General features: G+C 38.8%; 1 protein-coding gene across 1 annotated transcript in view; it reads right to left on the reverse strand.

The window, feature by feature from the left end:
• Positions 1-14,146, reverse strand: part of Dnah11 (dynein axonemal heavy chain 11) — a 310,480-nt gene that overhangs the window by 166,139 nt on the left and 130,195 nt on the right. The window contains exons 37-42 of the mRNA XM_021728753.3: positions 12,913-13,005; positions 11,159-11,353; positions 10,249-10,326; positions 8,313-8,445; positions 5,895-6,022; positions 4,729-4,877 (exon numbers count right to left, since the gene is read on the reverse strand). Of these exons, the coding sequence (XP_021584428.2) occupies positions 4,729-4,877; positions 5,895-6,022; positions 8,313-8,445; positions 10,249-10,326; positions 11,159-11,353; positions 12,913-13,005 (776 nt within the window). The remainder of the gene's footprint in view (positions 1-4,728; positions 4,878-5,894; positions 6,023-8,312; positions 8,446-10,248; positions 10,327-11,158; positions 11,354-12,912; positions 13,006-14,146) is intronic.

A 14,146-nucleotide genomic window follows, 5' to 3' on the forward strand; every position in this document is an offset into this window, starting at 1 on the left:
TGGTAGGGCATTTGCCTAGTAAGTACAAGGTCCAGGATTTAATCCCTACTATTAATATACTATATACTATAAAATTACAATTGAATTTTAAAATTTATTGCTTGTTTTCCCTTTCTGTATATTCTCATGCCTTTCTACTAGAAAAAAAATCATCATTGATTATAATCTTGAGAAATTGTCTTTTAATTCTCTTCTGTCTCCATTTCTTAAGATCCTAACAGACACATGCACAGTTGAGTAAACTTCCAGTAAACTTATTTAGAACTGAGACTTAAAATACTATTATATTTCTGCAGCTAGTCATATGCTGATGTGATTTTAAGGATGTTGTTTAATCTGATATGGTCCATATCTGTAAAGTATGACAGAAGTTAATTTGAATGAGCTCAGTGAATTTTAATTGAATACAATTTTTTTTGTTTGTTTTTGATACTAGGGATTGAATGTAAGGGTACTTAAATACTGAGTCACATCCCCAGCCCTTTTTTTATCTTTTTATTTTGAGATAGAGTCTTCCTAAATTATTTAGGGCTTTGCTAAGTTGGTAAGATTGGCCTTGAACTTCTGATACTCCTCCTTCAGTCCCCCAAGTCACTGAGATCACAGGTATGCACTTTAACAAAAATGTTCTAATAAATTTAAGTGATGTTGGCACAATCTTTATTCCCTAAATGGTACCCCACATGGATATTAGGAACATAGTATTTCATAATTCCTTCTGCCCATAGTTCTTTCTAATATAAGCTTGGAAAATATATATCCTCCTTTTTTTTCCTCAAAGAGTCTAGACACAATGACATACTGGTAGCAATGAACTGATCTTGGATTCTAAATATCATTTTTACTAAAAGTCATTCCTTCTAGTTCCTTGGAGGAATGGTTGATTTGGGTCTCAAGTGAGGAAAGTCTGAGATGAAACAGAGGCATCAAAATATCTGAAGACTTAGGAAAAGTGAAAAAAAAAAAAAAACCACACAGATAGACTAGCTTGAGCATCCTCTTGGCAAAATTTATGACAATTGAGAATACAAAAGAATCTTGGTAGTGGGTCATAATCCACTGAACTAAAAGAAAGAAATCCGACAGAAAATAATAGGAAGTAAAGTAAAGACAGAAGAGAATCAGGTCCAAGAAATTTCTTCACAACAAACTGTCACATAATACATGTAAACAGAATGACTGAGTTAGGAAATCACCATTTACAACCACTAGTGAGACATCTTTAAGACACTTGACTTGTTCTTTCCCAAACAGTAAATGCCACAAAAGAATAAGATGGGTTCAAGGGGACAACAGAGATAATGCATCATCTTTGAATGCTAGATTTAAAAAAAGGAAAGGAAACAGAGGAAATTACTGAGATATTTGGCAAAATTAGAAAAAAAAAGATTATTATGTAACATTAAGAATAAATTTCTTAGGTGTATTATATTGTAGAAGGTTATCTTGGCTTTTAGGAGATAAATGTTGAAGTACTTAGGGATGAAGTATCTTAATATCTCCGACTTACTTTCAGGTATTTCTGCAAATATTAGTAAAACATATTTCTATGTCTATGAGAGGAAGAGGGAGAGGGAGAGAGAGAGAGAGGGAGAGGGAGGGGGATATCAGCCACAGAGAAAGCAAATGTAAAATGGTAACAAGTGGTGACTGTAGGAATAAGGTTCTGTGGTTGTACCTTGCACCTTTTCAATTTTTCTATAGTTTTGAATACTTGGAAACAAAAAATTGGGGAAAAGTGAGACCCTAGATATTAGTTTGGAAAGCTGGGTTAATAAATATAATTGATCTCAGAAGTTAAGTGGATACTAAATGAATTAATACATGCAAAGTTATCACATTATGATATTAAAATAAGGTACTAAACTATCCATAATTATGGAGTGAAAAAATACCCTAACCCTGAAATAGCCATTTTCTGATGGCTTACTGAAATGTTCTGGCAATGGGAGGTAAAAATATCCTTTAGAGAAGCTTCCTATTGTTTTCGAAAGTAACTAGGCTAGACTCTTAGTCACACACATGAAAATTAAAACCTACCCATTCATTTGCGACAAGACAAAAACCTCTAAAAAAGTAAAGTCCAACAGTGAAGAGGGAGCTCTTTACCTCTAAGAATACACATTGGACACCTCTATCAGCAACCTGGGACTTTGATGAACTGGATAAAAGTCCTTTTTTAAATGGGATTTAGACCAAGCTTTTGTCAGCACAAAACTCCACACAATGTGATTAGAAGACCTAGGCTTTGTGAAGGTCACTGTGGAAATCAGACCACACCAGTAGGGGTGGAGGACTCCCCTGAAGGCAGTGAAAGCTACCACCAGCACAGACAGCCCAAGGTCTCTGTGTGGGAGAGTCAAGGGACTCCTTCAGCCAGCACAGAAGCAACTCCAAGAGGTGCTTTTAGACATCTAAAAACCACTCCTTCCCCTGCCACATTCAGTGAAACTCTGTTAAAACAGAAGAGCCTGGACATGGTTCTACTTTGCTATCGAATTAAAAGAGAAGACTTTCGTGAACAAATCAGTACAAGGAGGAGCATGTTAGGTGGCATCTGGCAGGAAGCAGAGGTCATCCTCAAGTGAGGATGACAGGGGAGGATCCAGGAGGGTGCTGGAGTAGAGAAACTGGAAGGGAGAATGCTAGGTCCTGGGTGTGTTGCGGTGTGGATCTGGAATGTCCCCCAAAGTCCCTTGTGCTAAAGACTCACTTCCCAGCCTGTGGTGCGACTGGGAGGAGGTGGGACCTTTAAGACTTAGTGGGGGTCCAGTGGGAAGTTTTAGGGCATTGGGGGCATGCCCTTGAAGAAGACTGGGGTCTTTTTCTTTCTTTGGCTTCCTGACCATGAGGTGAGCAGTTCTGCTCCACCACAGGTCGCCTGATGCACTGCTCACCACAGGACGAAAAAACTCAGGGGCCAATAGATCAAGGACTGGAACCTCTGCAACCATGAGACAAACCAACCTTCTCTTTTCTGTTTTTTATTTTGGGGGAGGATGCTTACCAGGGATTGAACTCAGGGGCACTTGATCACTGGGCCACATCCCCAGCCCTATTTTATATTTTGTTTAGAGATAGGGTCTGAGTTGCTTAGTGCCTTGCTGTTGCTGAGGCTGGCTTTGAACTCGCTATCCTCCTGTCTCAGCCTCTGGGATTACAGGCATGTGCCACCACGCCTGGCTCCATACCTTCTCTTTTCATAAGCTGAAATTTGTTACAGTGACATAAAACTGACTACCACAGGGTGATAATAAGGAATGGGTACTGCACCTGTGCCTGCTGGGTCATGAGATTAGAGGTCTACCAGAACCTGGAGTGAAGGCACCTCATGGAGAAATTCAAGAGCAGCTGTGACCCACAGTTAAGGGACACAGTATCCTAATGTGACCCTGCAGGGAGGGAGCCCAGGAAATAAATAGCCTGACCTCACCCTCCTCTCTTCCTCTCATTTCCTGCCAGGGTTCCTCATTGGCCAAATAAACCAGAAGCCAGAGGGCAAGAAGCCCAGTGATGTAGTTCATGTGGGACAGCTTCCCAGGGCACAGAGCAAGCAGAAGAGAAGGGAGAGTATGTCTGTAAAGGAACACAGAAGATATCTGACACAGTACATGTGCCAGGTAGCACATGGTTACCTGCAGAATTCAGTAGTTCCTACAATGCAGAGTGGAACTGCTGCAGGTGACAAGTGACAACCAGCACAAACTGGAAAGTTTAAGTATTTGAAAAGTAAGCAAGTGGGCACAAAAACTTGCCCTTCAAGCATTTCCACTGCTCATATATGCATATAATGTGCACAAACACATATATGCCCATTAATTTACTTATACTTAAGTGCATCACATAAGCTGTTATTTATTCATTAATCCAACAAATATTTACTGAGTTTGTAACATCCAAGGTGTGTGGACAAGGTAATGTTCAAGTAAAACTGATAAAGACATCCAGGGACTAATTTAAAGTCATCTAGTGAGCCTTAAATTTAATTGTTAATATCGTCTCCAAAATCATAATATTTAGCTTTTGTAACCTAAGATTGATTTAAAAAATGAAAATGGAACTTGTATTGACATTCTCCAAAGTAAATATGCAAATGTAAGCACATGGAAACATGCTCTATATCACTAATCATTAGAGAAATGCAAATCAAAATGATAATAAGATACCACCTCCCACCAATTAACATGGCTACTAAAAGGAAAGATGAAGAAAAAAAAAGTATTAGTATTGGTGAGAATGCAGAGAAACCGGATACAGTTTTCTTGTGCATTGTGGGAAGGAATGTGGAATGGTGCAGCCCCTGTGGAAAACAGTATGAAAGGTTCTGAAAAAAATTAAAAACAGAATTCACATATGATCCAGCAATTCTACTTCTGGGTATGTACTTAAAAGAATTGGAAATTACATTGGTGAAATAAACCCACCACAAGAGGACAAATGGTATATGATTCCATTTACATGAGATACCTGCAATAGTCAAATTCAGAGACAAAGAACGAAGGCTGCCTGGAGCTAAGGAGAGGGAGGAATGTGAGTTGTTGCTTAATGGTTACAGAGTTTCAGTTTGAGAAGCTGAAAAATATCCTGTGGATGGATGGTGGTGATGGTTACACAACAAGGTCAATGTACTTAACAACCCTGATCTAACTGCATACTTAACAACAGTAAATTTTATGGTAAGTATATTTTTTTTTGCCATAACAAAAAATAAATTAAAGAAAGACTCACGGATTCCAGCCCAAATCTTGTGGGTTCACATACAGAATACCAGCTCTAGAGACAGTTGCTGGGGTCGCTGTCCTCAAGTGATGTATCTCAAACAGAAGCCTCATGGAGGGAGTGAGGGCCACCCGCTCATTGCTGGCCAGGGTCAGCACCTGGAATGAGCAGCACAGCAGTCAACACTGGCAAACTGTCATTGGGAGCAAGAGAAATGGCTGCCAAGTTAGCTTCCACAACCAAAGGGAAGAGCCAAGGTCTGCAAGCTTAGCATCCCCAGTTAGAAGCACATCAGAATCAAGACCTAAGTTCATCTCCGAGGTGGTCTGACTGACCCTCAAGGAACAAGATTGTCTAAATGGACTTGTAAAGGGCAACCTTTAAATAACTACAGTAATTATTACCAAGAAAAATGTAAGTTGACATGATCAGCCTGAAGACCAAAAAAAAATATATATTCTCCAGAATCTGAAACCCCACAGTTATTCATTGTCCTATAGAAACTCATGCAGGTATGATGACCTCAGACCTGTGTGTTCTGATGAACAAGGTATTGGTTCAGAAAGCAGTAACCACTATTAACAGAAGGTGGTTACTAATTCTATTCTGGAGAAATGATGGCTACTGATTTCTCCATCCTGTCCTCAAGAATAGAGTTCACATTGCTTAATTGCTATTTCACAGGCCAGTTCCATCATGTTTGGCTTTTGCTGGGATACCGATTAACCTTGGCAATATACTTAGGGAACATTTAAATACAGTCTGTAAGTAAAAGGGAGTAGCTAATTTCAATAGCTAACTTCACCTATTATCATATGGCACAAACTCATTCTTTTATACTCTTAAGTACTCTATATTTAACCAAAGATCATGTAAGATATAATAATGTATGCCTAGCTCTTAGAAATTGGTGAAATGTGAAACTAAATCTTACATATATATCTAACTCTTGTTAAAGGCAGTTAAATTTGTAGTGATAAGGAGAATGTGTTACTTTAAATTTTTGTGAAATTAATAGAAATATGAGAAAAATATCATTTATCAAAATAGTGATTACATGAGGAGCACTGGATTAACGAGTGCAAGGTGGAATTAACATCGACAAGTGACTAGAACTCTTGGTATTCTCAAGAGCTGTGTTTGTTTTTTAAAGACGGACACTGCAGTATACTCACTTTGTTATCATCCATGACGGTATTTAGTGATTCAATCCACGTGGGGTCAATATCTCCATCCAGGACTATCCACTTTGGATCATCATGTATGAGATTTGCTTGTTCTCGAAGAATGAATGAGAAGAGACCTATAAAGTAAGGGTAAACACTGCTAATAGATAATGGAGTTGAGTGCTGCGTATTTCTAAAATAAATTTGTATTATTTCTCCAGGAAACATTGGTATTAGCTGTATAAAAACAATTTTCCTGCTTTTTTCTTGTGGGCAATGTATAACACAATTTGTGCTACATGTGGACTTCAGATCCAATTCTACCATTTACTAAAGAGCAACTTTCACCTCCTGGGGAGGAGTCCTTACCTTCTATGACTGAGCTTTGCCGTATGTCAAACATAGATAACATTACTTTCCTTCAAGGACAGTTGTGGGGATTTAGAGAAGGAACCACTCACAATACGCAAAACTTGGACCAAATGAAGACCACCTTTTCCCATGCACATATTTCAGTCTCTGTTTTACATTACATATTAGTTTTAACATCTTTCTCTACTTTTGAAACAGTATTTAAAGGGCATAATTCTAAAGCTAAAAAAAGCACTCAGAAGTACCTCTTTGACATATTTGGTCACTGACATTTTATTAAGTTATTATTACTTCACAAGAATGTACAGATAAAAAACATTTTAAACCCATGGTCCTCTTTGCCATTATGACATATCTGTTGACTTTTCAAACTCAGGTGTATAATACCAGGATGAACAATCCTGCGCTTGTGCATGCGTGTGATGTGTGTCCTCTGGGAAGTATTTTATGTAAAAGTAAGTGACAGCATCTAGTAGAACCTGCCACCAGGATTTATACAGAACCCAGCAAACTTTTCTAATAGTCCCCGATTTGAACAGCTTCCTCAGATTTTCCAAAAAAAAAAAAAAAAAAAAACAGAACATGGTTTTCTCCCTGGCATCGTCTTTTATAAAAAGAAACTAGGTCTGGCACAGTGGTGTATGCCTGTGATCCCAGGTACTTGGGGGTGGCGGAGTATTGAGGCAGGAGGATGGCAAGTGTAAGGCCAGCCTGAGCAACTTAGCAAGACCCTGTCTCTAAAGGTAGATCAGTGGTAGAGTGCCCCTAGGGTTGTTCAATTCCCAGTATTATTTAAAAAAAAAAAAAAAAGGCAAAGCAGCAGCAGCTAAGCTAAAAGTAAAAATGGTCCTAGAGATGAAGAAAGGAGCATATACAAGATAGGAAGATGAAGAATGACAGTGTGTCCTACTTTACATTAGGTCATCAGGAAAGTTTTCTCTGATGTGATATTCAGTGAGACGCTGAAATAATCTAAGGGAGTGTGCCATGCAGACATTCAGAGAAAGAGCACTGGGGATGGCAGGAGCATCAAGTACCAAGGCCTGTGATGGGAAGATGCATGGAACAGCCAAGAGACTAGGACTGATGATTACAGTAAGTGACGTGCAGTGTGCAGGAAATAAAGTCAGAGATGGTGAGGGGCACCCAATCACAAGGCTGTGGGAAAAGATTGGATTCCTAGGGTGATGGGCACCCACTGGAAACTGTAGCCAACAAGTAACAACTTGGAGTGACCCTCTGACATCCGTAGGGAAGATGTGCTGAGGGAGACTGTAGAACTGTAGAGCCTTGACTATGTGACATCATGGAGAAGGTGAGGAGGACTGGAATTCTATAAATATCTATATTTTAAGGTAACGCCCAGAGGATCTGTTGTGAGCTTAAATGTAGGTGTCAGAGTGAGAGGACCTCAAGGACAACACCAAGGTTAGTGTGCTTCCTGAAATGGGAAGACATGAGATTTTAATCAGAGCATCTGCTTGTTTGCAGATATAGGCAGCACCCCTGATCCAAAATGCTCAGGACCAAAAGTAGTTCAGATTTCAGATTTTCCGGAATTTGGGGATATTTGCACAGGCTTGACCAATTAGGCAACCTTAATCCAAAAATCTGAAGTAGAAACATGCTCAAAAGGTTTCAGATTTCAGACCATTTCTGATTCTGGATTTGAGGGCAGGAAACATGCACCTTCGACTCCTGTCTCTGGCACCTAAAATAACACCTGTCTGATCCTTAGTTGGCATCTTCTATCAGGCACTTTGTTTCCTGAAGCATTTGTGTTGGCTTCTCTCCTAGTTTACAAGGAGCTCTTACATCAATGACGTAATATAAAACACCCAGCTCTTGGTACAAATCTGCTGAATGCAAATAATTTACTTGTTCAAATCTGGCTTTAATTTATACGTTACAAAGCTGTTGTGCTCTACAATATTCCCAATAATGCCAACATACAAACAGTAAATCTTCAACTATGACTAAAATTGGCTTGTTCTGAAAAATGGCTTTCTGGGTCAAAAAAAATTTTAGCACATCAAAAGGGGAAATACTACTTGCCATCTTTCCATTCTCGGGTAGCATGATGTATGAAACCAAAGAGTTCATCTGTTGTCACAGCTTTAGGGTTTAAGTCATTCCAAACGGGTTTCTGTTTCATGTTGACATATGTTCGGTTCAGTGTTCTCAAAATCTGAGGGGAGGAAAGAGGAGCCAAGAAAATGAATACTAACGTAAGCCAAACAGAAAAGATTTCCAAAGGGTTTTCCTTATTCACTATTTGTTACCAGATATCCTGTGTACAAAGATTGAGAATGGTGGAAAAATGGACACATGGTGCATTTCCATCTTGACAAGTTTAATCCCACAAGCCTGTAGGGAGACAGTCAGTTCACCCGATTCTTTATCATTTAGACTAGAGAAAGTCACTATCATTTGAGATTATTACCCATGGTGCAAAATGAAGGACTCTATGTAAGTAAGTATTCATGTTCATGTTTATAAAATCATCCTGCCAGAATTATTTAGATCAGTTATTCCTCAAATTTAGCCCATACCATGACTTCCCAGAGGATATTAAAACAGATTGTTGGGCCCAGAGTTTCTAATTGGATAGGTATATATAAGGTGATAATTTGCATGTCCAGCAAGGGCCCAGGTGATGCCCATGATGCTGGTCTGGACATACTTGAATGACTCAGTGACTCAGAGCAGTGATCCTTTAGAGGAAGTTGTCTTGACTTATGGGAAGATGAATTAAGCTACTGGGCTTTTAGTGATTAGAGGGCCAAGATGCAGCTACAGACCTCATAATGCCCTGTACAGCCTCCTACAATGAAGACTTATCCAGTCTAGGATGTTACTAGGGCTAATGATGAAAAATCCTGCACTAGACAATGAGAAAAAGAAGCTTAAGGATATAAACTTATAGAATAGATGCTTAGAATGTGTCTGCTTAATTAAAGGTCACCTTAACCCAAACATTTGCCCCAGCTGTCCCTTTTGCTTTCTCCAAAAATCCATAGCTTTTTAAAAAATACTTACCATCATGACCTACTCCTAGGGGTTTTGATAAACAATTGCCCAGTACCTTAGAATGGTAAGTTACTAAACAGCATGGCCCCAAGCTTCAGTGATCTGGTTTTATCAGCTTAAGTACATGTTGAACTGAATAGGTAAAGACTAGATGAAAGAAATTAAATGCCTTAGGAATAGTAAGCTTATATTTTTAGAAACCATTAATCTACTGGAAATTATAGAATTTAATTTTATCCTTCCATGAACCATGGCCTACATCTGAAACTTACTCTAACAAAATAATGATAGGCCTTATCAGTTATCTACTTTGATATTTGAATTATTACATTTATCACTAGAAAAACCTCCATACAGAGCCTCCCTTTGCAATTGTTCCACGTTGCATTCAGGTCGAAGGACTTGCAAGTTCTATATACACCCATGCTCTAAAACTCCAATGCCCATTCTGATTATTTTTAGTTGTTGGCTACCAAATATGTTTATACCCAGGCATCCTGAATTAAAATGCATGCGGTTCTGCCCATACTGTCTGCCAACCAAGAAAATAAGTATGCTGCCAGGATTGTCAGTAAGGCCAAACAAAATCAAGCAGTGAACTAAAAATGGAGGATAACAATGCCTATAGCATATCAACACCATGTAGAGAAAATAACATGTAGTATACCTAGCACAGCACATGATAGGAATAAAAAAAAAAGTATGTGTTCCTTTGATAAAAGAATCTAGGTGTGAGTACATAATTAAAGGTGCATGGAGGATAGCAGTCCTCTCACCTGGAAAGTCCCACCCTCCATCTCAGACTGCTTTTCCTAGGTGAATGAAATGCTCTATTTGTTTATCCCCTCTCCTGATATAAGGGAAGATGGTGTCAATCGATTGAACAGCAACAACAAAAAAAATTTTTTTTTTTTTTGAAAGTGTCTTCCCAGGCTGCAAGTTCTCGGGCCATTTACTGTACCTTACTCTTTCCTGTGCCTGCGTTTCCAACCACAAAGACAGAATGCCGCAAGGTCAACAGTTCCTCAAGCTGGATTACCTGCAGGCCAAACAGACAGTCACTGGTTTCCTTTCATGAGTTGGTGACAAAAAGACAATCTACCCTGTTTTTGCCTAATTTTTTTTCCCCTTACAACACAAGCCGGCCTCCACTGATGACATTATGTTCAAAGAAAATTAAAATAGATCACAAGTCCAAAGTATCATTTCTTCTGGATCTCCCATGGAGAATATAGGAGTAGATAAATTAAACCATTTCTTAATTGATTACATGGTACTACTCTTCATGAAGCTTTGAACAAAAACGGTCTACAGCCAATCATTGCATACTGAGTAATGATTTATATCCCATAAAATATCTAAAATGGATATCATGTATATTATACATATTATATATGTATGATAATGTCCAGATAATTACTAAACCCAAGTTGATCATGCCCACACACAAGACTTTGGTAAGCCAGATAATAACTTCCTAGGTTATTTTTGTGCTTGTTGACATTCCTCCCCCATTAAAAGCAAGCACCAATGATTTTACTGCCAATGTTCCCTAAAGTGGAGGAGAGAGGGAATAAAATAAATTTTTGGTGCATGTCACTAAGATGTTTTATAAATGGAAAGTATGCTTACATTTTGAACCACAACTTCATCATCTCTGTGTTTATACCTTCTTTCTGAATGGAACTACTAAAATGTTTACTTAGATTTACTTTAGTTAAGATTGTCATATTAAAATGCTTGGGAGTATTTATTAAGACCATATTGAGGCCAGGGTAATATAAGTTAATGTTCTGGATAAGCATCACTGAAGCAGTGATTTGCACTGCGAATCCCGACCACTGCCACAAAAAGCAAAATGCTCCTTTTACTTTGAGGATGAAACTCTCCTCTGGCTGCAGGCGAAGCTCCAGGGTGGACTGCCTGACCATCTGTTCAAAGTATGGCTTTCTTCTCCGGGGTACCTCCAGGGCTGGAAAAAGGTCTCCGATCAGGCCCAGAAACACTGGGACATCATCGGTCACTACTTTAGGCATATTGAAGTCCCTCAGTGCTCGCATAAGTACCTAGGTAGGAAAACAGAAAGCCAATGTAGTACATTTCAACAGGCAGCAGAAAGGGTTTACCATGAAGAAACAGTAACTATTTGAGGAGACAGATATGTTCAACCTGATTTAAACATTACACAATGCATACATGTATTGAAACATCAAAGGTCACCCCACTAATAGGTAAGATTTTTATGCTTTTATTTACCAATTAAAATTAATTTTTGAAAAAGCCAATACAGCTGGGCATGCCTGTAATCTCAGCAACTCAGGAGGCTGAGGCAGGAGGATTGCAAATCGGAGGCTAGGCTCAGCAACTTAGGTAGACCCTATCTCAAAGTAAAAAACAAAAATGGGCTGGAGATGTAGCTCAGGGGTAGAGTCCCCCCGAGTTCCATCCCCTGCCACTGCCTACTTACAATGTCTAACAAACACCTAATAAGCTAAAGATGCTCCTTAAAACCCTGGCATCGGAAATGGGAGGTGTAGATACTGTTCTATATAGAGGGCATCCTATCTAAGAGAAGGTAAAGTGCTTTTAAGTCAACATAACAGAATATGAGAAGGTTCAACTGATAGTAGGCATAAGCTTCAGGATAATCCAGCAATGAGCCCTGTTCCTTCCCTGCCAACACTCTGTTCTGCCTTCAGCAAGCAAAGTGCCTGCTCTCCTTCATCCCTAAATTTCTGATTGTAAATTAAACCTGTCAGATTAATTTATTCCAAGTATTCTGAGATATCAGGATGATAATCTCAAATATTTTTAGTTTAGCGTTTAGTTCTCTATTGGCTGAAAACCCAAAAAGGTTTTAGATTTTAAAAGCAGTCACTCAAACATCAGGATATCTTTGTGATGAGCATTCTATCAACAATAACCACAAAGCAGGAGAACAAAAAGAACAAAGAAAATGTGGACTAAACCTGAACTCTAAGAGAAATACTAGCATATAAAAAGGCATATAATAAATACACCTTAATACAAAAAGAAACTCACAGATTGGGTCTAGTTTTTTGTCTACTTCTAAAGCCATGCTTCATGGACATCCACTACACTCAGTACTTCATGGAAAGAACGTTTTCAGTGTGGCTTTGAACAACCCCCCTGCATTGGAGCTAGGCAACCGTCTTTCCTGCTTCCTACCCATTTAACATCCCATGCAATGGATGCAATTTCTCCCATTAGGTTGTAACTTCACTGACTTTTCAGAATTAATATCCCAACTCAATTAATCAGGTTTCCTTAGTTTCCTCAAAGGAAATCAAACAGAGATTACCGAATCACTTGATTATAACTGTCAAAATACTTTTTGTGGCTGATATTTCAAAAGTACTTAGAAAATCACATTTTCTTTCCCAGAATCGTATCTCCACATTCAAGAACACTTGTGACCTCTTATAAGAAATGCCAGTCCTTAAAATATACTGCATTAAGAATAGATGTTAGGTTTTTAAAAATTTTTTTATTTTTTATTATTTTAAAGTCGGCTATGCCTGCCTTACCACCCATGTACAGACTTTCATTTCTATGAAGACATTCAGTTACTCACTCAAGAAAATCATATTAGTACTTGCTGTACCTGATCTTCAGGTCTATTTTTATCTCCTCGTTTCAGGGAGCCGGCCACAACCAAGACAGATTTAATAGCACGAAGTCCCCAGTCATAATGATCCTAAAATCAAAGCAGAGGTATATGTAGTCAAGAATTGAGAGAGGAAATAAGATTCTCATTCCATGGGCTAGGGTTGTGGCTCAGTGATGGAGCATTTGCCTAGCATGTGTGAGGCCCTGGGTTCGATCCTTAGCACCACCTAAAGATAAATGAATAAAGGTATTGTGTCTATCTACAACTTAAAAAAATAAAAACAAAGAAAAGATTCTCATTCCAGAAATAAAAGCTGAAAGTTAAGAGAGTTCAAGTAAGTGCATGCTTTAATGAATCAAAATGTCTTTTTTTTTTCTTTTTGCCTTTCTGAAACAGTGGAAATCGTGTTTCAGTGGTGAGTGTCCAGCTTCTTTCCCATTTTCCTGCCTCTGTCAGCAAATCTTTCTATAGCACTTATCTGCAGTTTTTGCCCCCAGCTCCATCCACCTCCTATACTCTTCTCTTTCAATAAACCCGCCAATGTGGGAGCTTGATTCTTCCCTACATTCCCTCCAACCATAAGCACATCTCTCCAGCTGCGCACTGAGGACCCTGCTGTTCTACCCTTCCCTGGCCCTCTATGTCTAATTGTCCTACTTATCCCTTTATCACTTAGACACCACTGTGCTGAGACTGGCACTAAATATTATATATTATATTTATATTGTTTAGCTATATTATTAAAATTCAATGATAAACCAGTTCCTCTGGTTGTCCCTGATGAAGGCCCCTCCCACAGGCTCTGAGCTCCTAGAGGACAGAGATGTATCTTATTCACTTTGTTTCCCTCTAGGTTCCAACAAAGTGCCTGGCACAGGGGAGGTGCTCAGTAAAGATGGACTAAATAAACTTGGTTCAAATGTAGTTGATTTCACGGGACTGACCTTCTCTTCCTTGCCCAACTCTAATCCACATAGTAAAACCCTTCTCTCAAACGTCTCTCAGCTAGGCCTCGCCTTCTGAACCTCAAAATCAATATCTGCAAAGAGGCAGAAACACTTCTATCTACTTCACAAGAGGCTGTAGGAGTAAAATGAGGTAACATGCATATAAATGCTTTGTGGGCTGTGGAACAGTACGTACATGCATAAATATGCCATTTAATCCATTAGTAGATAACAAAATCAATTTAGTAGGTCTTGACCATTGTTTTGTTGGTAATAAAACA

Source organism: Ictidomys tridecemlineatus, chromosome 2, assembly GCF_052094955.1.
Source record: "Ictidomys tridecemlineatus isolate mIctTri1 chromosome 2, mIctTri1.hap1, whole genome shotgun sequence".
Classification (NCBI taxonomy): Eukaryota; Metazoa; Chordata; class Mammalia; order Rodentia; family Sciuridae; genus Ictidomys; species Ictidomys tridecemlineatus.